The sequence below is a fragment of the Cyprinus carpio genome, chromosome A24, assembly GCF_018340385.1.
Source record: "Cyprinus carpio isolate SPL01 chromosome A24, ASM1834038v1, whole genome shotgun sequence".
NCBI lineage: Eukaryota > Metazoa > Chordata > Actinopteri > Cypriniformes > Cyprinidae > Cyprinus > Cyprinus carpio.
In genome coordinates, this window is record NC_056595.1 from 18,237,415 (window position 1) to 18,260,115 (window position 22,701).

Sequence of the window (22,701 nt, forward strand, 5' to 3'; positions counted from 1 at the left end):
TCACAGCCACCCAACCAAACAAACAAGTAAAAGATATCAAAATGTTGTTTGTGTAAAAGTGATTTTGTATGTTGCTTTTAAATTAGAATATCTTAATAAATTCTGTCCTTGCGCCAGGACACTGTGATTTTTCATAAAAGTCAAGTTATCACATGTTTTTATGTATAAATTCATTAAACAGCCGACAATATGTATTAGCCAAAAAAAAAAATGTTTTGAATATTTTTTTGTACATTTTGCTGTTTCGTTAATTATTTTATGCATGATTGTTTTACTGTTAAAATGTTGCTGAAAAGCCATTAAAGGCTGTTTAAAGGCAGGTTCGATTGGGACTACCCAAATTGGGGCATGTTGTCTATAAATGTCAAAATGTGTTCAGTGACCTTTATGTTTTGTCCTGGGCTGTGGACAAAACGCTTTTGTGTAGCCAGTGATTAGAGTATGTGTCTATACAGAGAACGACTTTCAAACTAAATCCACTCTGAGAAAGATTTACTGGAGTAAAAAGTGTGGCAACCAGCCCTATTTAGCCCATAATGATCAAAATCACCCCAATTTGAGTGACCCCAAATCAGATAAACACTCAAGTGTTTGAAATTATTGCCAGTTAAACATCTGTCCAAGTGCTGGCAGTGTAAGATGTGTGCATAAGGCTCATCTGATGATCTACAGGAGGAGGAACAGAACCAACAGCCTCCACTCAGCGGGCGCACGCGCTCGCTCACGCGCTCAGCCCTCCTGTGCACTGCACATGGATTTGGCGCGCTCAGAAGTGTATTCATCGGACATCTCGGCGCAAGTGGTTTGTTTTCCTCTGACTTGAAGGATGACTTCTCGCTCTTGATGCTGAGGACTGCTCGGAACTTAAGCTAAAGAGAGATTTTATTTATGAAACCAGCAAGAAATGAAGATGAACCTCGTGAACAACTGTTTGGCTTTTCTCTTAGTTTGGCAAGCGCACGCGGTAAGTAACGACCCTACCTGCGCCGGTACTTTTGAGTTACCCAGCCTCAGGTGCGCGGCTTTCAACTGTCAATAGAGGCGACGTGTTTCAGTAAATATGAAATTTGAGTGACATAGGCTAACTTTGACCTTTTTGCGGATCATTTTGTGCTTTGTAATTGCTTTACTTTAAAAAAAAAAAAAAAAATTTGGCTGTTTAATGTCGGGATAAGTTGTGACAACACACCCTATTATGAAATCCACAGTTTTTGGGGCATGTTGTCACAGAAGGTCAACATGCATTCAGTGAACTAGATCTTTTTTTTTTTCCTGGGCACTAGCGTGGAAATAAAAACTTATTTTTTTCCCTGAGAAATATTCATTTGAGTAAAATGTGTGACAGCAAGCCATAGTCTCATTTAGGCAAAAAAATAAATAAATAAAAATATGTGCATTCTAAGATGACCACAATTTTTTTTTTTTTTTTTTTTTTTTTTTTTTGAGCAAGCAGGCCATTCGGGTTAAAAGTGTGACATTTCTATTCTAATTACATTTGGTTTATTGATCTTCACTTTGCAATAACCTCTCAGCTTTCAGTTCTGCTTGTGCTGTTGACTCTTAAACAGTTTCAAATTAAAGTCTCTCAAATATATTAAAAGAGACATAACACAATGTTTTAAAGGAGCGGTCAGAACTGGGTCAGGGCTATTCTAGACAAGGTCTCTGTGGTGATTCAGGTGCTTCGCCCAAAGGGCTCTCACAAAAAGACTCATCAGGAGATGAACTACTCAATTTCTTGCTGTGGAGTATATAACTGGCTTGCAGGCAAATAAAAACCTATATGCTTTTTTGCCAGGGTAAAATTGTAATTATTTTTCTTAAATGTTTTAAAATGCATGCAAAATGCTTTAAAAGTACTTTCAACATTGGTCTCCTAATGGACTTTTACAGCTATAAAACCTATAAACGGTCAAATAAATGCAAAAAACAACAACAACAACCTGGTATAGTCTCTAAAAACAAGTCGTAATATCTCATGAATGGAAAAAAATTGCTATTAGATAATGATAATGAGCAAATAAATTAAATTTAGTGTGGTTTATGCTTAAAACAAGTGAAAAATACCTAATATTTAAGAAATGTCTGAAAACAAGTTGTACTGTCTCATGCAATTTTACTACTAAGGTTAATTTATGATATTTTAAGGCTGTGTAGAGTTTTTTTTTTTCTGAAAAAGATACAGGTCAAAAAAGCAGGTTAAATACCAAGGTCAAAGATAAATAGTGCAGATGCAGGAAAATTGATGCTCCATAAATAAACTTATATAAGCTATTGTTTACAAGCCATTGTTGTTAATCTCGTTTTGAATAAGCCAAAGATTATCTATTCAAAAGTCCATTAATCAGTTACTTATCTTTTAGATAACCAAGCATCTCTTTATGACCTTAATTAAAGTGCAACACTGTGTCCATATGGCTGCATCCCCAGAGGCACAGATACACCATGTAACACAGAAACTCAATGTTAGAATGCTGGAGAATTTTTCAAATTTAATGTATATCTGTGTAGTTTGTCTTCTACAGGGTTTATGCTACAAGAGGACTGTCCTTGATATTTTTTTTGCAACACAGTCTTTTTCATGGATGAGTCTTGAGAATGCACTCAAACATAATTTTTTTGTGTGCAGCCATTCTCGTATTTATATAAAATAAAAATTTCAAGCTCATGGAATTTCTGCTTCCAGAAATCCTTATGTTTACGTCCCTAAAACTAGGTTTTCAATCCATGGATCAAGAGGTATCATCAGATACTGAAGACATATTACACAGAGATCCCATCAAAGCTCCAAGAGGAAGTTATGTGTGGCTGTGCTCTATTAAAATTCAATCCACTCAATCCCTGACCAATTTCATACATCAACATTTAATGCCATTTTTTATTTCGCTACTCCTTGTCCTCCTGGGGTTTGATGGTATTGTATCATATTTCTGTGACAGGCTTTTGTGGATCTGAAAAATACAATGTTTTAGTGGCAGAAAGAACTTTTTTTTTTCTTTTCCTCTAAAACAAATCCCAACCTCTTATGCTGTACAAAAATGACAATAATCCAGAAGATTGTTTTCCATTTGATACTTTATTTGAGTACTCGGGGATTTTTAAAAAAAAATAATTTAAATAAATAATAAAGCACAAAATGATTCATGAAACAACAAAAATGTAAAAGGTAGCCTATGTGTTATTCTTCTGATAGAAGATAGAAAAAAAAAAGAATTTTTGCATTGTTTATAATAGTAATAACACAGCTTTTCATGTGTTGCACAACTTTTAAAACAAAGCAACAAAATCTCAGAACGCTTTTGACCTTGAAATGCATTTCGTATTCTCATTGGGAAAGTGTTCAATTACTTTTAAAGCGATGCTTTATGCTCTTGTGTGAGAAATGGAAAGTTGGCTTGCAAACTGATAGCAGTTGCACAACTGCTTTTCATCATAAACACGAGACTAAACGTTCTCAGATAATCAGATGATGACATTTGCGAAGTTTCATGCTTTCCAGCTGACCCACTTCAGTTCAGTAAAGGTCTGCCAGAATCCAGATCCGCCTCATGCAGCTTAAGTCATCTTGACTGTGTCAGAAGAGAAACACATTGTCAATCATCGTAGGTTTAAACTTCAACAGTCACACCACTTCTGTGTGTGGCATTTCAGAGCAAAACCATGTTTTATTTACTAACCACCCGCAATCCAGTGTAACCAGATGCTGTCTGTGCTGCGCTTTGTCATTGTTTCCAGTGAAAATAAAAGATTAGCAACCACATTTCATTGTAAGTAAATTTCCCCCATAACCTTCAAATAAATTTGTAGTCCTAAAAAAAAAGCATGGAAATGAGTTTGTTGGCAGTTTCCCTAGTGGGGTTTAAGCATGAGCGAGCAGAAAACTGTGTCACATGCACAGCACTACAAAAGGATGCAAAAGGATATTGCAAACAAAATAGGGTGACTGAGTGACATTACAAAGATCATCTTTGTTTAAAGATGAAAATGCACTGGACATGCTGCCACTCTAAATGTGACTCTTAATGTTATGGCTACTTCAGCCTCTTTCATATATATGACCCTGGACCACAAAACCAGTCCAAATTATTTATTTTTCTTTTATCCCAAAAATCATTAGGACATTAAGTAAAGATCATGTTCCCTGAAAATATTTTGTAAATTTCCTACTGTAAATATATCAAAACTTAATTTTTGATTAGTAATATGCATTGCTAAGAACTTCATTTGGACAACTTTAAAGGCGATTTTCTCAATATTTTGATTTATTTGCACCTTCAGATTTCAGATTTTCAAATAGTTGCATCTCGGCAAATAGTTGTATTTATTCAGCTTTGAGATGGTGTATAAATTTGTATAAAATGTGTGACAATTTGCTCCAGTCTCTTTTCTATGTGAAAGAGGCAAAAGTAACTATAACATTTCACTTATATTAATGTCTTGTGGCTTTTAAATGTTTAAATTTTTTAAATTTATTAATTACAATATTTGTTGGTCAAAACTATTTTTGTATGTTACCATTTGCCGTTGTGTTTATTGTTTTATGTTTCAGAACAGCCTTGGTAAGCATAAGAGGCTTCTTTAAGCAATGTTAAGAAAATCTTACTGACCCAAACCTTTGAACATTAGTGCATGTGTTTTTATAGAAATTAACTTTTAAAAATTAACTCACAGCCTTGTCTATATGGTATTTAAAATGACTTTTTCACATAAATGTTAGCCATATTTACTTGAAACAAGTTTTAGAGCTCTGATAAGTGTCATTTATCAGATAATCTGAAATATTCATCTCATTTTGACATTTTAGTTACTTGCATCCTCATCAGTTAGTTTACTTTTAGAAAGCGCCAATCTCAGGTGTAGCTGTTTTACATGTTTATTGCACCAGATGCTCCCCTTTCAACTACAGAGTCTCCATTCATTTTCCCAACAAATTATTTTTGAAAAACATGTCAATTCCCACAAAGCAGAAGGATGAGTGCCTGGGTGACCGGCTGCTGACGAGACTAAACCGGGACAACAGACTTATCAGTACTGATACATGTGATGCACTATCCTCACAAATGTCATTAAAATAAGATATACAAAAGGAGCTCATTTGGATATTTTTAGTAGTGCTGCTGAGATGTTTGGATTCAGAGATTTGGTAATCCACATACTGAATCCATTCTCTCTCAGTGGAAACTGAGAAATCGATGAAAAAAACAAAAACCTGGTGAGAATGTCAAATGTGTTTTCGACTTAGCTGTAATTGCTCTCAGCCAGCATGCATTTGCCTTGACAGTAATGATCCAGAATAATCCTGATACAATCACTCATACCATTAGTGTGTGTGGTGATCTTGCTAACGGTGATATATATAGGGAATAAAGCCCTGCTCGGATGAGTACGGCTGCTCTCGTCAAAGATGTAGCTCAAGATTTTGAAAGAGATGAGCAATGACAGACTGAAAAGTGTAGGCTTATGTCCTCTTCTGATCTGGGGCTGATTTGTCTGTGTGCTGCTTACTTGGAAAAACCCGAAGCCAAAGTGACTAAGAGCTTGCAAACACATAAGACGGTGACCTTGCATTAATAACATTTGGGTTTAAAAATGTCAGAATCTTTTTAAAATACATGTTCTTGCTGTCTTTGATGTCAAACAGAATGCTTGTATTTTACATTTTTAAAAATCTAAAATTTAATTTCTAACAGCATGTATTTTCGGAATGATTCTGTATCATTTTTCCACACATTTATAAAAGCAAAAACGATCCATGGCTTGGACACCAACTCATCTAGTTGCCAAGGCAACATTATTTATTATTTTTTATTTTATCTTAATGTACTAAAATAACAATGGTTTACCCAAAATGGCCAGTCAAGATGTAGATAAGTTTGTTTCTTCATTGGAACTGATTTGGAGAAATGTAGCACTCACTTCTTCACCATAGGATCCTCTGCAGTGAATGGGTGCCGTCAGAATGAGAGTCCAAACAGCTGAGAAAATCATCACAATATAACACAAGCAAACCACACGATTCCAAACACTATGTGTTTGTGATGAACAAATTGATAATTTTTACCATATCAATTTGTTTTTAACTTAAAACTGTTGTTTCCGGCTAAGTCCTTTGTCTATAATATTGCTATGTCCTGTGAAAGTCGTCTTGTCTGAATCAGGAGAGAAATATGCTTTGGCCAAGCACCGTTTACAAGAACAAACAGTCTAAAACAGCTCCAGACAAATATGTTGTGGATGTTGATGTGAGAGGACAACAGAGGGGATGGAGTTTTTCACTGGAGGAAGCGTTATTATTGATTATGGACTCATATTTTAGTCAGAAGCGACTTTTCAAATCAAAACGCCTTGGATTTGTTTCTCACAAGTCACAGCCGTTTGCTTCCCAAGACATTAATTGACAGACTGGAGTGGTGTGGATTACTTGTGGATTATTGAGATGTTTTTATTAAATGTTTGGACTGTCATTCTGACGGCACCCATTCACTGCAGAGGATCCATTGGTGAGCAAGTGATTTGATCCTACATTTCAAATCTTTTCTGATGAAGAATGGCCTGCGAATGAGGCTGAACTATACCCAAAATGAACTATAAAAATATTTTAAAAAATCAATGATACGAAAACAACACTGACTGAGACTTTTTTTCGTGTGTTACTACTTGGAAGGCAGTAGCATTGAGATCATACAGCTGATTTTCTTTCCTTTGCCCCTTAGGTCAGCGGGAGACATGCAAACTGTCACTTTCTGTATGAGCTGCAGATGGCTGAGAAGGAATGTTTGGGCATGCTGACAGACAAGCTGCCTCCGCACACTAAAGGTACTGTATTAGTTCACGTGTGAGTGCACACGCACGTTATCATCTTCTAAATCCACTTACAGTGTCTGTTTTGTACAGTATTTTGAATGGCCAGAATGTGAAACAGCATTTCACTAGGCAATCTTTGAAAGATGTGTGTTGTGTGTATTTGTGTCATGTTCCCCATAAAACAATACAGTGAAAGAAATGTGAATGAGCTCTCGCCACATAGTTTGTCCTACATAATCTGTTAATGTCTCATTGTTTTTCTGTTGGCATGCAGCGTTTGCTCTGGCAGATGTAGAATCACATTTACTGTTGGATGATAGTGGTTAAGTTGCTTTTGGCTCCAGCTTTTAAGGTCAATGTTGAATTAGATATTTATATTGTCTAGATTGAACATGACCCACATGTAGAAGCCCATTTTCCTCTTAGAATAACTTTGTCTCACAATTGTGACTTTATTTCTTGACTTTCTTATTTTAAACTTCATCTCATAATAACATTTTTAGTGTTTTTGAAAGAAGTCGCTTATGTCAAACCTTATAGCAAACCTTCTTCAAAAACACTGTAATATTGTACTATAATTTTACACTTTAAAATAACTGTTTTCTATTTTAAAATGCAATTTATTCCTGTGATGGCAAATTTGAATTTTTAGAATCCATTACTCCTGTCTTCAGTGACACATGATCTTTCAGAAATATGCTGATTTGGTGCTCAAGAAAGTTTTCTTATTCTTAGCAATGTTGAAAACAGTTGTGCCATTTAATATTTTTGTAGAGCCTGTTATACTTTTTTCAGGATTCTATGATAAATATAAAATTCAAATGAACAGTATTTTTTGAAAGATAAATCTTTTGTAACATTATAAGAGTCTTTATTGCCTCTTTTGATCAATTTAATACATCCTTTAATACATCACCCTTTTCTCAGCACATATTTTCGCTGGACATTGGCCATAATCACACAGCCAGCAGTCAATAACCATGGGGGACCAGCTTCGGCATTTGTTTATTTATCTGGCAATTCTAATATTAAACATGTACATTTAAAAGAAGAAGCCAAACACACTATGAGTCATAGATCAAAAATCTTTTCTTTATTTTTTAAATGTTTGTTGTGTGTTGTTCTTTATGCTTTGCTTCCACTTCGGAATAAAATCTAAAGTGTGGGAACGATCCTGCTTTTCTTGTGTTTGCCTTTTTGACAGTTGTATGGTGTCCATCAGTGGACAGATGTTCCAATTAATGGTAATTATTTGGCAGTAAATACACACAGGACTTGACTATTCAATTTGGCGAAATTAGTGACAAATCCCTCTGGAGAATGACTGCAAAAAAGCAGTTTGGACCATTTAATGTATCCCACATTTCTGATGGTTCATAAAAGGACATAGTGGACTGAGCGCTGACCAATCAGAGACAGTGTTTACTGTATCTTACTCTTAAACAGTGCTTGATGAGTGACATATTTTCTCTTCGTTTAGATTCCTTATTTTCCCTCAGAAACAACCGGCTGTTTCAGAGAAGAAGCAGCTGTTTAAAGGAATAGTTCCCAAAAATGAAAATGCTGTCATTATTTACATGCCCTCATGACATTACAAACCTGCATGACTTTTTCATCTTCTTTGAAACATAAAAGATAAAATTGACTTTGGCTCTGACCCTAAACTTTTGAACAGTAGTGTATAATATTATAAAATATTTTATACTGGCCACTCTTTTCCATATACAGATAGGGAATGGGCGACCTAGATCCTGAAAGGGCCATAAATGTGTCATAAATGTGTCATAAAAGTGATCAATGTGACTTATACATTATATTCCAAATCCAAATGTGCTATATACAGTAGTATTCCACAGAAGAAAAAAATCATGCAGATTTGGAACCACATGATGGTGAGTAAATTATGACAGAATTTTACATTTTTAGGTCAATTATTCTATTAGTACATAAAGAACTGCATGCCCTCTTTGCTGTGATGTTTCTGAGAGCGCTTGGAGTTGTAGATGATGATGTATGGTGGTGTAGTGTCATTGTCAAACCTCTTTGACCATCTTTCTATTTATGTCCAGACCTTCACAACACACTCATCTAAGCATAGATGCTGGAATTTGTCCTGTCCCTGTGGGCCAGTCTCATGAGATGCAGTGACTTTCCACTTTTTGGGTTTTTTTTTGGTTGTACTGTAGTACCTAGCCTATGCTAACTGAAAGGCAAATTTGAGTAATGTTTGTAGGGTTAGCTTAAAAGAGAAAACATATTCAAACACACTCAACACATAAAGCAGAAAGACTCTTAAGAACATTAGTCAATGAATGCGGATCTTATCCCAAACTAAACATTTTCACAGGTTTCTGTCAAACACATGTCAAGTTTCTCACGTGCATTGCTGCATTAATATTGCTGAAAGTTCTGCTATTTCAGCACATTTTGAGATCCAGATGTGTTGAGGTTTTATATTGTTTTCTGTTTCTACATCCTTACAGGTTGCAGGGGGGTGTGGGACAATATTTCTTGCTGGCACCATGCCAATATCGGAGAGGTGGTGGTCAATACCTGCCCAGCTGTCCTAAAAAATTTGTTCACCAGAGATGGTAAATTTTGCTTTAATATTTACAAACTGTCATTTATCCATCTTAACATGATGCTGAGAACAGAAATCATCTGATTTCACGCTAAATGAAAAAATGAATGGTTGTCACACACTCAGAAGCATTTGGGAACCTCTAGTTGCACTTTTTAAGATACTTTATATTGTAATAAGTGTCATATTGGATATTAATGAAGAAATGGTTGACAATCTTTCAAGAACTTATAGATTACATTTTGTAAGTTCCTTAGAGAGCTGTCCTTAATGAACAGATGCCTAGATGTTCTCCAAAGGGTTTCACCTGATACAAACCTAAACTTGTTCTGTCATGGAATTAAGCTGTAAACCCCGATTTTATGAAGTTTATGATTAGTTCTGCTCACATGTGCTCAAACCAGGTAAGTTATAAGGCCAGCTTTTTGTAAATAAATAGTGTGAACTGTGTTGATTGTGAGCATGCATATGTGAGTGTGAGTAAATTAATGAGTAAGGGAGTAAACTGAAGGCTGGAGTGAGTGAATCATGTCTTTCCCCTTCTGCTCGGACATGCTCATTGACCCGTGGACCTGAGCCGATGGCACAGAACCAGCACACCCTTTCTTCCCTATAGAGAAGTTGTCTGTCAAGCTGCAGAGTGTGGCAGTACATACAGCCCTGATTCCCCAATCAGGCTATTTTCAGCCCTTGTGAGCTTTCTAACCTGCTGTCTCAGAGAGGTCATGCAGGAACACATGAACACATGGTGCCGCTGGATATCCACAGAGTTAAGGAGCCAAATTATCCCAGAACATCTGGAAACACATGCTGACTTATGGTTTTATAGCACACGATTATCATTTCCAATCCAGCTTTCTAATGTATGGCTGAACTTTTCAGATGAATCACTGTCATCATCATCAGCATCATTTATGCTCCATTAGCTGTTACCCCAGATATTATCTGCTGTTTTTTTTCCCTAAAGTAGCTCTCAAAAAAGCAATGCATTGCACTTTCTCAACCCAGTGTTCGGAGAAATATATTTCCAATCATTTGACAGAGGTTAATGGATTGTAAGGGGTAGAACAGATATATATATATATATATATATATCTATATATATATATATATATATATATATATATATATATATATATCACTCGTTCTCATTGTACGAGGTAGATTCAGGTGCCTCTGGGGTTGTGTGGGCAGTCAATAGTTCAGCCTCCCTCCCCTCTTCCTCAGCTGAGCTCATGTATGTTACATCAGGGAGTTATAGTTTTAGTTGGTATCCAGTTTTAGAGGAAGAAAGTGTGTGTGTGTTTATACAGTATATATGTGTGTGTGTGTGTGTGTGTGTGTGTGTGTGTGTGTGTGTGTGTGTGTGTGTGTGTGTGTGTGTGTGTAATCCTAAAATGGATTGTTAGGCATATTTATTGTGAAATATTTATTTCTTTAAAATTTTTAAATTGATATTAAGTTTTTTTTATATATATAATAATTAGAATAGCTGTGGAATATTCTTTCCACTGTGTACTAATAAAGGCAAAAAACATCAAAAATAATTATTCAAACAAATTATAATGAATTATATATAGTTAACTAAAACCATAAAATAATTGTTGTTATCTGAAATTAATTTTTGTTACTTATTTTAAACTTGTAACTGAAAATAAAATATAAAAAAACTTAATTTCTCATTTTTATTTAGTTTATCTTAACGTACTAAAATACCACTGAAATTAAATTAAATGAAAACTGCAAATGCATACAAAAAACGAATAAAACACAAAAGAAAATAGTAAACTAAATTAATAAAATGTTAATACTTTAAAATACTAATAAAAACTATAATATTGTCACAGTGATACTGAAATAACCTTGATAAATATACCGTTCCCAAGATTATGCCTAGCAAAGCTCCATTTGATTAGAAATTTAATATTGCTAAATATTATTACAATTTTAAAAAGTATTTTCTACTTTAACATATTTAGACGTCCTTTGCATCAAACAAACAAAAAAAACTAGATTACATTACTGCGATACACCTGCCATCTGTATGGTAGCCCTCTAGAGGACTTAAAAAATGACCACATATAGCCTTCTTTCTGTGTTTGTTGCTAATGTCATGTTAGACGTGAAGGTTTTGGACTGATGTGCCATGCACAGAATGGAAAGTGGCTGTCTGTCAGGCTTGTGCAGCACAAACCTCTGTGCCTTTGCTTTTGTGTTCCTGAATGGCAGTTAGAAGCAGCAAAGCAGACCCGCATTGTGCTTCCGCAAAGCACTTATGCTCCTGGACAAATGCATGTTTGATTACCGTTCTGACAATTTCAATTCAAGATAAGAGCTCACATGATGACGTACATTAACGGATCCCTGTGAATAGGACGAATAAGGTGCTCCAAGTTTTCAAAGATGGGTCAGTTAGCACTTTTATAAAACCTGAATCTGTCTTTTTGTACAGACAGTCCCTTTTGTTGGGCTTGTGTGTGTGTTTGAGTGTCTGTATGCACATGTGTATGTTCTGATCTGCATGGCTGGGTGTGTGTGAGCATGTGTGAGTGTGTATTTGGGGGATTTGTTTCAGGCTGGACACGGACAAAAATAAATCTCCATGTTGATACATGTCAGGGGAGTTTACATTCTCTCTCTCTAGCAAAGTGCTCTACAGTGATGTAGTTGTGCTTGCTCTCATATTTGGCCCGATGAAATGCCATTAAATATTCATTCTGCTTTCCTCTGAGTCCTAAATATACATCGAACATACTCATGTCACAAGAAGCTCTGAGTTACACATTAGAAGTAGTTGCACTGAAGTGTTTTCACAATCATATAGTATTGATGTTAGTAAATATACAGAATTATCTTCATTGCGTTTTGTAGGTCAATGTTCTGCTGACCAAGTCCAATGTGTGTGATTTCTGAAGATTTCTTTTTTAATCACTGAATTCTCATTAAAGCTGAGGCCATTTTTTCCTCTCTGAAAAAAAAACAGCTTCCAAATGAAAAAGATGGATCCTCATAAAACATTTTGAAATTTATCATGCTAAAATATATTATATATAAACTTGTTTCCCATCAAAAGGAAAAAATTAATAAATAGATGCATGCATAAATGAATAAATAAGGACATTTTTTTTTGCAATTCTGAGAACAAAATCAGAATTATTATATATAAATTGAAGGACAATTCTGTTCTTTGGTTTCTGCCACAGAATAAAAATATAAAAGATATTAGCTTTTATAATAGATTGTTAAAGCTCTTATCTCACACTTCTGTTTTTTTCACGATTGCAAATTTATTTCTCACAGTTCCAACTAATAAGTCATAATTATGATTTAATTTTTTTTAAATTCCTTGGCAGAAATGGGCTTCCATAATTTACTTTGTACAGGTAAATGAAAATGTAATTGTTAAACGATATTTTGTGAAAAGTGTTGGACTAATAAAATTGACCATGACTTTTGACTTTTTTTTACATTACAAAATAGCAAAAATAATTTTTTATAATTATACATTTTATTATTATATTTTATAATAAATATAATTATACAACTTTTACATAATTTTTCAATAGTTTTCTGTAATGGTTTGTTTATATATACAGGTTGTTGTCTCTGCACGTTCAACTGGGATAGAATAAAGTATTTTAACGTGTTATCTTTGAAATGCATTGTTCAGTTGTTCTTCACTCTATCTAGTATTATTTTTAAATCAAATGTTCAAAAATCTATGTTTCAACCTACTGGTTTTCTTTGACAGAGGTCTGCTGGGTGTTGTAATGTTTGGTTGATGTGTAAATGTGTTCATGTACTCTTTGTTAGTCTGCCAGCTGCTCCTCTTCAGGTGTAATGGTGGTCATTGATGCAATGCAACGTGTAGGAGGCTGTTGTTTCATTACTGAGAGTATTAGCAAGCCTACACGCAGACACTTTAATGCATGGAACACAAATTTTCTGTATTTATACTTCACACTCAGCCTCTGCCTCTCAGCCTTGACTGAATGCATCAGTGATGTACAATGCTATTCCATTATCACTGGTGCCATATGGATTTACAAGTATAATGAGTGAGTGCAACCCATGTAGCTAGAAATCACACCTAAAGAAAAAGGCACAGAAAAGAAGAGTCTCTTCACTGATCACAAAGAAAAATATTAGAAATTATACTTTGCTTAAAGAAAATAAAGCCTATTTTTAGGACCATTAAGAATTTTGCATGCTGTATGCAGTGTACATTCAAACCCCTGGTTCTCATTATGAACAGTCTCATGCTTGTTTTCTTATTAACATATCTTGAAAAGAAAATATATTGACGTGCTGAATAAATACTTTTCATTTTAAACAACATTTGTTTTTACTGCCAGGAATTTAATTAAAAATGCTAATAAATGCTGTAAATACAGTATTATTGTAAAATATTAAATTGTAAGTAGCTGTTTTCTATTTAAATTTATTTTATTAATTAGTTTTTTTATTTTTTTATTTATTTTTAATTTAAGAGTTTTCTGTGTTATAAGATTCTTCAGAAATCATTGTAGAAACATTTATTATTATTATATATTGTTGAAAAGAGTTGTGCTGCTAAATAATTTGTGAAAACAGATTAATTTGTTTTTTAGGATTCTTTGATCAATAGAAAGTAAAAAAAAAATACCAGCATTCATTTAAAATTAAAATCTTTTATGACATTGTAAATGTGTTTACTGTTATCAATTTAATGCATCCTTGCTGAATAAATGAATTCTTAAAAAAAAAAAAAAAAACTGAACGAAAGTGCAGTATGTTTGCTCAAAAAAAGGGGGTTGAAATGTATTTAATTATCATTATAGTATAATGTGATGATTGAAGTTGTAGTGGTTGTAAGTTTTATCTTTATTTTCTTTATGCAAAATGTTTTCCAAAATATATTTATTTCTTTTGATTTTGGGTGAAACATTTCTTGGCAGGCTTTGTTGAGCTTCACTCTATTGTTTATTAATTTTTTTGATTAGCTTATTTTTGTTTAGTTTTCTCTGATATCTCTGGGCCCTCCGTGACGTGCACTGTTGCAAAGCGTTACCTACCAGAACACTCACTAATGCTGGTTGTCAGTCTAAATTGCCATTAATCAGTCTGATAAATTGGCTGTTAACGAAGCAACGTCTGTTTGTTCTAGGCATCATTAGCAGGAACTGCACTACGGAAGGCTGGTCCGAAGTGTATCCCAGCATCCAAAGCGTTTGCTTTGAGCCCACCCCCAATGCAACCAAGGTGAGTGACTGAATTTATGCAGTCAGATCTTTCTCAGAATTGAAAATAGGGCTTTTGATTGTAAACAGTGTTTAGGATCATTGTGCTAACCATCCTGAAGGAGCTACGCATGAATGGCAGTGGTAAGGGAAGATATTTTGTCTGAAAGGCACTGTTGTTCTCTCCACATGTGCTACAACCACAGAAAAATTACTGTGTGTGGATGCTGAGGGCACTTCAGGACCCTGAACCTTTTAGTGCCCACTATCCAGCCTGAGTCTATGCCAGCTGGGACTACCTTTGGGGCAGAAACTGTTTGTGTGTGTGCATTTGGAAATGCGAGCGTGTGCATGCATGCATGTGTGTGTTTGTACGTGTGTCTGACAGAGATAAACAGTCACAGAAAGCACTAGAATTTTAAAAGAAAGCGTGCAGTTGGCTCAAGTGTATTTTCATGGGCTTTCAACCAAATTGCTCGCCATATTATATTTCTTAGGATCCTGAATTTAGAGACAAATGATTTTAGATGTGTTTGAGGTTGAAAAGGTGAAAAAGAGCAAAATGATAAAAGAATCAGAACAGAGAGGTGCTTTTATAGCAGAATATTAAAAAAATGTCCAGTAACATGTAACATTTTGTCTTATTTCAAAACTAGATTCTCTCAGTTCATGTCATGAAGCAGCCAATTGCTCGTGAAATTTACCATTTCATCCTACGATTATGTAATTTTGCAAAAAAAATGCTAAGTTTGCATTAGAAAGGTTTTTTTTTATGTTTTTGAAGGAAGTCTTCTATGCTTACCAAGGCATCTATTTGATCAAAATTGCAGTATAAACTGTAATATCGTGAAAAATGTATTACAATTTAAAATGCCTGTTTACTTTTTTAATATATGAAAAATCTGAATTTTCAGCAGTCATTACTCCAGTCTTCAGTGTCACTTGAATCTTCAGAAATCATTCTAATATGCTGATTTGCTGCTCAAGAAACATTTCTTCTTATTATATTATTGTATAATAATCATTCTTTTCAGAATCCTATGATGATTGGAATGTTCAAAAAGACAACATTTATTATATAAATCTTTTGTAGCATTAAAAATGGCTATTAATTTTTATTATTAATTTACTATCAATAAGCTGAACTGTAAGTGAGCTTACTGTGATTTATTTTACATTTATTCTTAAGCTGTAGCGAGTGAAACACGCAGCAGTGTTATGAAGGCATCGGGGACATCCCATAACCAACTCTCCTTACCTTAAAAGGAATGAAAAATGGAAATTTTTCCCATCTAATTTTTGTACGCTTTAGTCTTTTTATAAGTCATGAGATTTTTTAGCTTGTTTTTAGCTTGTACCCATGGCTGGTTTTGACATAAGATTTGTTGCCTAATTAAGTCTTCATGGCATTATTTATAAAATAAATACTCTTAATAGATCAGTGCTAGGGAGTCTCAAGAATGCAGGGAATGTATGTTCATTGTATGTTGGAGGTTGTATGGAGAAACTGTCATTTTGATAAAAAGGAAACGTCTCCAACATAATCAGATGAAACCTCCCCGGCATACTAACTTAAACAGCTGTCTGAGGGAAAGAGCAGGATTTAGCACATGAACTAAGTAAGGATTTAAATGCACATGTTAAGTATCTTATACCCCGTTTAAGTTATTATGATAAATAAATGTCCTATTAAGTACTAAAATGTCCCAGATTAACATGAGTCAGTTGGCAGGAGTTAAAGTTCAGGCAAGGCATTTTGAACGTAAAATTGTACAATTTAATAAATTCTGATGCAGAAATGTCTAGTCTTGGTTATACACTAAAATGACATTAAAACTGCACTGGGGGGAATACTGTATTTCAGACAAAAGAAAAAACTTGAAGATGACAGAACTCAAATCTGCTTTTACTCTATAAAGTTGAAACGAAATCAACTTTTATTAGAGGGATTTTCTATAAAAATATCAGCATGTGTGTTTTATATTCTTTTCTTCTGTCATGAGTGTGTGGTTTTGGGTGTTCATGTACACGCGTCTTCTCCAGCAGGATAAACAGTCCTGTGAAGCGCAGTGAGTTGTCAGTATGACTTGAGGTGATACCAAGGATCAGAGCAGACATGCTGACACATCGGCCTGCTCTGATTGGGTATATGTTGAAAGGAGATGCGTGCCGTGACTGAAGCTGCCTTGAAATGGTGCGAATCAGCTATAGACACAAAAACAGGATGATCCAGCATATAAATTGGATTTGAACTGGATTTCATTTTCAACCTGTTTGGCATCTCTGTAAGCACAAATACAGTAGCTTGTCCATTTTTTTTGTGGAAACCTGTTTCCGTGTCATTACGAGTATAAAAATAACAAAAAAGGTAAATTACTTTTTTTTTTTTTTTTGGATTATTATTTCTTGGAATTTTGACTTTATATCTCTATGTTACTTTATATCTTTCATTTGCAACCTATTTTCTCATAATTGACTTTATCTCACAATTTTTATCATTTCAACTTCATATTTTTATATTGTGACTTCACTTTATAACTCACAATGACTATTTTCTGTTTTAAACTTTATCTCACCCCATCACCCTTCCCCCCTTATTTATTTATTTACTTATTAATACTGCTCAAAAGTTTGGAGTCAGAATGATTTTTCGTAATGTTTTTAAAGTAAGTCTGATATGCTATATACATATATATAAATTTTTTTTTTGCATAGAAAGCATGACAAATTAAAAAAAATATATATATTAAACAGTGTTAATGAGCTCAGTCATCATTGGCTAAACCCTTCGCTTGTAACAAACACATTGTGGTTTATCAGAGTGAGCCATACAAGGAAAATCTTGTTTTATGTTTTACTTGCATATTGTTCTTTAATGTTTATAGAAATGGTACATCTCCCTTGAAATGTTTTCCATCAAAATTATTGTCGATGGACTTTTGACATCACCCAGAGTTCAGCACGTGCTCCGCAGTAAGACGGTTGGCAGCAGTGTGGTTTGGGATGGTGCCCAGATGACTCTGCTCTGCTCGTTTGAGCGATGAGCAGACAGTTCACTGTTTTTCATTCTGATCCTGTGTTGGGGGAAATGAAACATTAAAGCAATTTCCTGAAGGGTAGAGACAGTAGCAGAGGGCACATTCCCATCCTCTCAGAGTTCATTTGTTGAAATTAGCAGAGATGACTAAAGTTGTCCTCCTAAGGCGTTAGTAAGAACACTGATCGACCTTGAGTCAAACCTGTCTGAAACCTGATTTCTTGGGCCCTGTCCTGCTTCGCTTGAAAGAAGTCCTGCCCCAGGACACTGTAGAGAAATTAAAACAAGCCCATGACTTAAATTGGACATTGATCTTCTAACCTTGGGGTATTGATTCTGTTTAAAAGGACACTTGATATTCGTTTTAGGGTTCACAGCAAGTGATACCACCTGATGAATGTACAGATATATGAAACCAAGTTGTCTTTCACGCTTAATTGAATACATTAAAGTGAAGGTTATATTTAACTTAAATCTACTCTTCAGTAGATTACTCTTCAGAAAGGAACAGAGGCTTTTAATAGGTTCTGGATTTGATTTGTTAAAACACATAAAAAATTTCTGCAGCACCAAATTGAATCTAAAAATGAATGAATGTTTTTAAACAGTTATCTGCTGTTGGTCTGAAACTCATGCCATTGGTTGAGCCAGCATTGCAACAACTGATTAAATATTACATATCAGTGTCTGATAGTGCACTTTTCAAGATAATCAACGTCTTATTTTAACATTAAAGATGAGACAGATCACCTTAAAGTCTAAACAGACTACTTAGACATCATCTAAATAATGCTCACCTTTTCCGGGGCCTTGCGTGGCATGTTGAGGTCCAAGTGCCATATTAGTGTCACTTTTAATCTGAAATTCTCCAGAAGTTTTCCATGGGTATTCCCTTAAACACATACCACATCCAACAATAAATGAGAGACTGTCTGAAGAAGGAAACAGTCCCTCATCTCATCCAAAGCCAGCACAGAGGCTGGTTTCTGTCTCCTCATCTGATAACCTGCACATCACCTAGTTGTTTATGGATGATGTATTCCAGGCTTAATATGAAATACATGTGTCAAAGATAGCACTGAGTAGAGGGACTAGACAAAAAATGTCAATCACCGGTTTTACTTCTGTATTGATGTTTTTTTAAAACTTCGAGTATGTTTTTGATTGTTTGTCAGATTTAAAGTAGTTTCTTTTTGTCACATGAATGTTTAATCTTTTTGTTTGTTTTTGTTTTTATACATTAAAACTCTCTTGGAAACTTGTTACCATGCCTTCTTTTTTTTCTAATTTTCAAATTCATTTTATTTGTAGGTTCTAGGTTTTAATCCTTGTTCCAAAAAATGTCAGTAAATTTAAGTATGTACCATTTGGATATTTATTGGGGAAATCCTTTATATAAATTGACTTTCCCCAGTTGTGACCATAAACAAATGTTTTGCCTTTTATGAAGTTTTTTTCAAAAATAATTAACTCTTTTAAAAATATCTTTGACGTTTTTTTTTTTTTTTTTTTTCATTTTAGTAGTATATTTTAGTAATATTTTGACCTCAGGCTTGTGATCAATAGAGTATACTGTGACATAGAGTACCTAATACTTTACACTATAAAATAAAGTTATGAATTTTAAGGCATTTATATATACATAAAATATACACTATACATAATTTTTGTCATTTAGTCTCATAATGCTCTGAAAACAAAATCAAAAATCAAAGACACACTGACATGCACACACCCAGACAAAAACACTAAACGAACAGACAAACCAAAAGTAGTAAAATATCCATCTCACGCTAAATTTAGTGAGCTTTATGTTTAAAGAAGTGCAGGAGGAATGTTCCTGGTGGTGATGTTGTTGAGTGGGTCTGTGGGTCCAGTGTGCCAGGTTGTAAGTCAGACTGAAAGAATGCTATTTATGGGGGATGAGTCTGTGTGAGCTTCATCATGCTCTTCCACCACCAAACAGCCGCCTGGCCAACAAGCCATTTCCATGCTTATTAGTTATCCTGTCATCCTTGATCTGTGAGAGAATTCACATTTAGCTTGTCTACATTATTTCATCACATTTAAAACATGGCACAGAGGTTAAATGCATTGCTTGTACCGTTAAGTGGTGTAAATGTAAATGTTTTTTTTTTAAAGATGTTTTGTACGTATGCTGTATTCTGTTTAATATAGGAAAAAAGCATGGTTCAAAAAAAGCATGGTATTACTCTGGTACCTGATAAAACATGACCGAAGGGGGATTTTTTTTTTGCTACTTATTTTGTATACAGTATATGTAAATTGGGATAGTCTGGGATATAAATTTTGTTTAACTTGAAATTATTTAATATACCCCATTTAATTTTATTATTTTTATGTAAATGAAATGAGAGCCAAATATATAGTATACTTTTGTTTTTAAATAAACCAAATAAAATCGCAGTTGAAACGCCAGTTTTAACCATGCATTTCTGTATGGAAATGTCAGCTTTGACATTTTGTTCCACTTGAAAAAAAGGTATGATTTTTATGCCTCATAAGCGTGGGTTGGTGATAACAGAATTTAAATGTTCTGAGGAATGTGCAACATGATTGGACGAATAGTCAAATTTAGACATGTTATTGAGTGATTTTTGCCATAGTGAATTAGACAAAGAGTTTTATAGTACCTACAATAATCATCATTTTGGCCAAAGTATACAACTTAATTTTTGTATTTACTTTATTTAATTATTTTTTTTATTGACTTATTGAAACGTGAATTTAAAATCCAAAAGAAAAAAGAAAAGAAAAGAAACATTAGTTGTGCATTTTTTAATGTATTTATTTTTTGTTAGTGGAGCAATAGAGAAATGCTCAATGGTGTTGATCTCTTGGGGGGAATAGCGGAATTTTATATGGGATGTCTTAACTAAAAATAAAATATTGCAAATACAAAGTGTTCCTCAGAATTTATTTCTGTCTCTGTCCAGCTGGTTTTCTACACGGTGATGAAGACCCTTTACACACTCGGACACAGCCTCTCTCTCATCGCGCTCATCACCGGCAGCACCATCCTCTGTCTGTTCAGGTCTGAAACAGAGCCTTAAATAGTTCCAGTAGTTGTGTCTGTTTTATATTATGCTACACTTTGTATGGATGGATGAGCCTGCCTTATATTAATTGTAATCGATGAGGAGTTGAATTTGGCAGGCTTCTGAACAACTATATTTTAAACTTTTTGACATTGAGGATAAACATTATGTTTGGCGCTTGGTTTTAACCCGATAGTGTTTATCTATCTGGAATGAAATGAATAATTTAGGAAGTTGTCTGGAGATGTGATGAATGGAACAGTGCTCAAGACTCTGCATTTTTCATACAAACTAACCATAAGCACAATTAAAATAGAAAGAGGCCATGTTTATTTACAGCTGTCTCTCTCCAACAGAAAACTCCACTGCACCAGGAACTACATCCATCTGAACCTGTTCTTCTCGTTCATTCTGAGGGCCATCGCTGTGCTGGTCAAAGATGCCATTCTGTTTTCCCACGAGAATGTAGAATGTACAAAGCAGCCATCACTGGTTAGTGAATCCATCCATCCTGAAGATACAGTCAATTCATATAAATTACTGTTGAAATTTACATTGTTATTATTTGTTTATTTTTATAGAAATTAATACTTTTATTCAGAAAGGGATTGATTAAATGAATCAAATGGGACAATAAAGACATTTATAATGTTGCAAAATATTTCTATTTTAAATAAATGCTGTTCTTCTGAACTTCCTATTTGTCAAAGAAACCAAAATAACATATCAGGGTTTCCACAAAAATATTAAGCAATTGTTCATAAACTCGCAGTTCTGAGAAAAAAAGTCAGAATTGTAAGAAATCGCAGTTACCTTTTTTATTTTTTTGTTCCGTGACAAACAACAGAATTGCGAGAAATACATTTTTAATAATGAGATGTAAACTCGATTTACAAGAAGAAAAGAATTTACATAATCAGTCAGAAAAGAACAAAGTTTGATTGTGAGCTAAGTAGTCGTAATTATAATTTTTTGATTTATTGATAGTTTTCAATGGATAATAAGAAATGGGTTTTTTTTAAGCATGAAATTAGAATAATAGTCATTTCTGAGTAATGGCTGATGAGAATACATCTTTGCCATCAGAAATAAATTACACTTTAAAATATATAAAATAAAAAAGTTATTTTTACAGTAATGTTGTACTGTATTTCTGATCAAATAAATGTCTGAGTGAACATAAGAGGCATCTTTCATAAACATTAAAAATTCTTACCACCCCAAACTTTTAAACAAATGTTATTGTATAATTTCTGCACAATTTGTGACTCAAAAACAAATAAAAACAGTTTTTCTCAACACTATGTCATTTAGTCCTCCATTGTTTGGTCAAACAGGTGATCCCATTCCCATTCCTGACAGCATTGGTTAAACCAGAATTTGTCCTACTAGATGCTTCAAACAAACATAGCAATGTTTGAAAGAGTTAATACTTTTCAGGAAGTCCACCTTCAAACTGTCTGTGCACATTAAACTGGAATATGAGACAGTATTCTAACATCGAGAAAATTACACACTTCACCTTTAAGGGTCTGAACTGAGCTAAGCCAGTTTCTTAAAACATGCATAGTCAACTAAACACATTTTACACTTCATCAGTTTTAAAAAAGGTGGTTATTTCTGTCACTGCAGACACTAAACCCCCCAAATTTGTACTCATGTTTGTTTGTCACAGTCTTTGGCGTTTCAGAGATAAGTAGTGCACATTGAAGTTCTCCATGCTTGTGTTTAGATTGGTTGCAAGGCCAGCCTGATCATCTTCAACTACTTCATCATGGCAAACTTCTACTGGTTGCTGGTGGAAGGGCTGTACCTACATACTCTACTGATGGTCATCTTCTCTGAGAACAGACACTTCATTATCTATCTCCTCATTGGCTGGGGTAAGTCTTCATTAGAAACACTGACCTTTTTAAGCTCTTTTTCATTTTCCAAAACCAATTGTTACTTTTCAGAATCACTTTTCAGACTTTTAAAGCTATTTATATCAGTGTTTTCACA

General features: G+C 34.2%; 1 protein-coding gene across 1 annotated transcript in view; it reads left to right on the plus strand.

Annotated features, from left to right (window-relative positions):
• Positions 1-686: 686 nt before the first annotated feature.
• LOC109109672 (vasoactive intestinal polypeptide receptor 2-like) overlaps positions 687-22,701 on the plus strand; it is a 30,283-nt gene continuing 8,268 nt past the window's right edge. Inside the window, exons 1-7 of the mRNA XM_042714512.1 lie at positions 687-964; positions 6,714-6,816; positions 9,288-9,395; positions 14,532-14,626; positions 20,599-20,696; positions 21,057-21,192; positions 22,433-22,583. Of these exons, the coding sequence (XP_042570446.1) occupies positions 905-964; positions 6,714-6,816; positions 9,288-9,395; positions 14,532-14,626; positions 20,599-20,696; positions 21,057-21,192; positions 22,433-22,583 (751 nt within the window). The 5' untranslated portion in view covers positions 687-904. The remainder of the gene's footprint in view (positions 965-6,713; positions 6,817-9,287; positions 9,396-14,531; positions 14,627-20,598; positions 20,697-21,056; positions 21,193-22,432; positions 22,584-22,701) is intronic.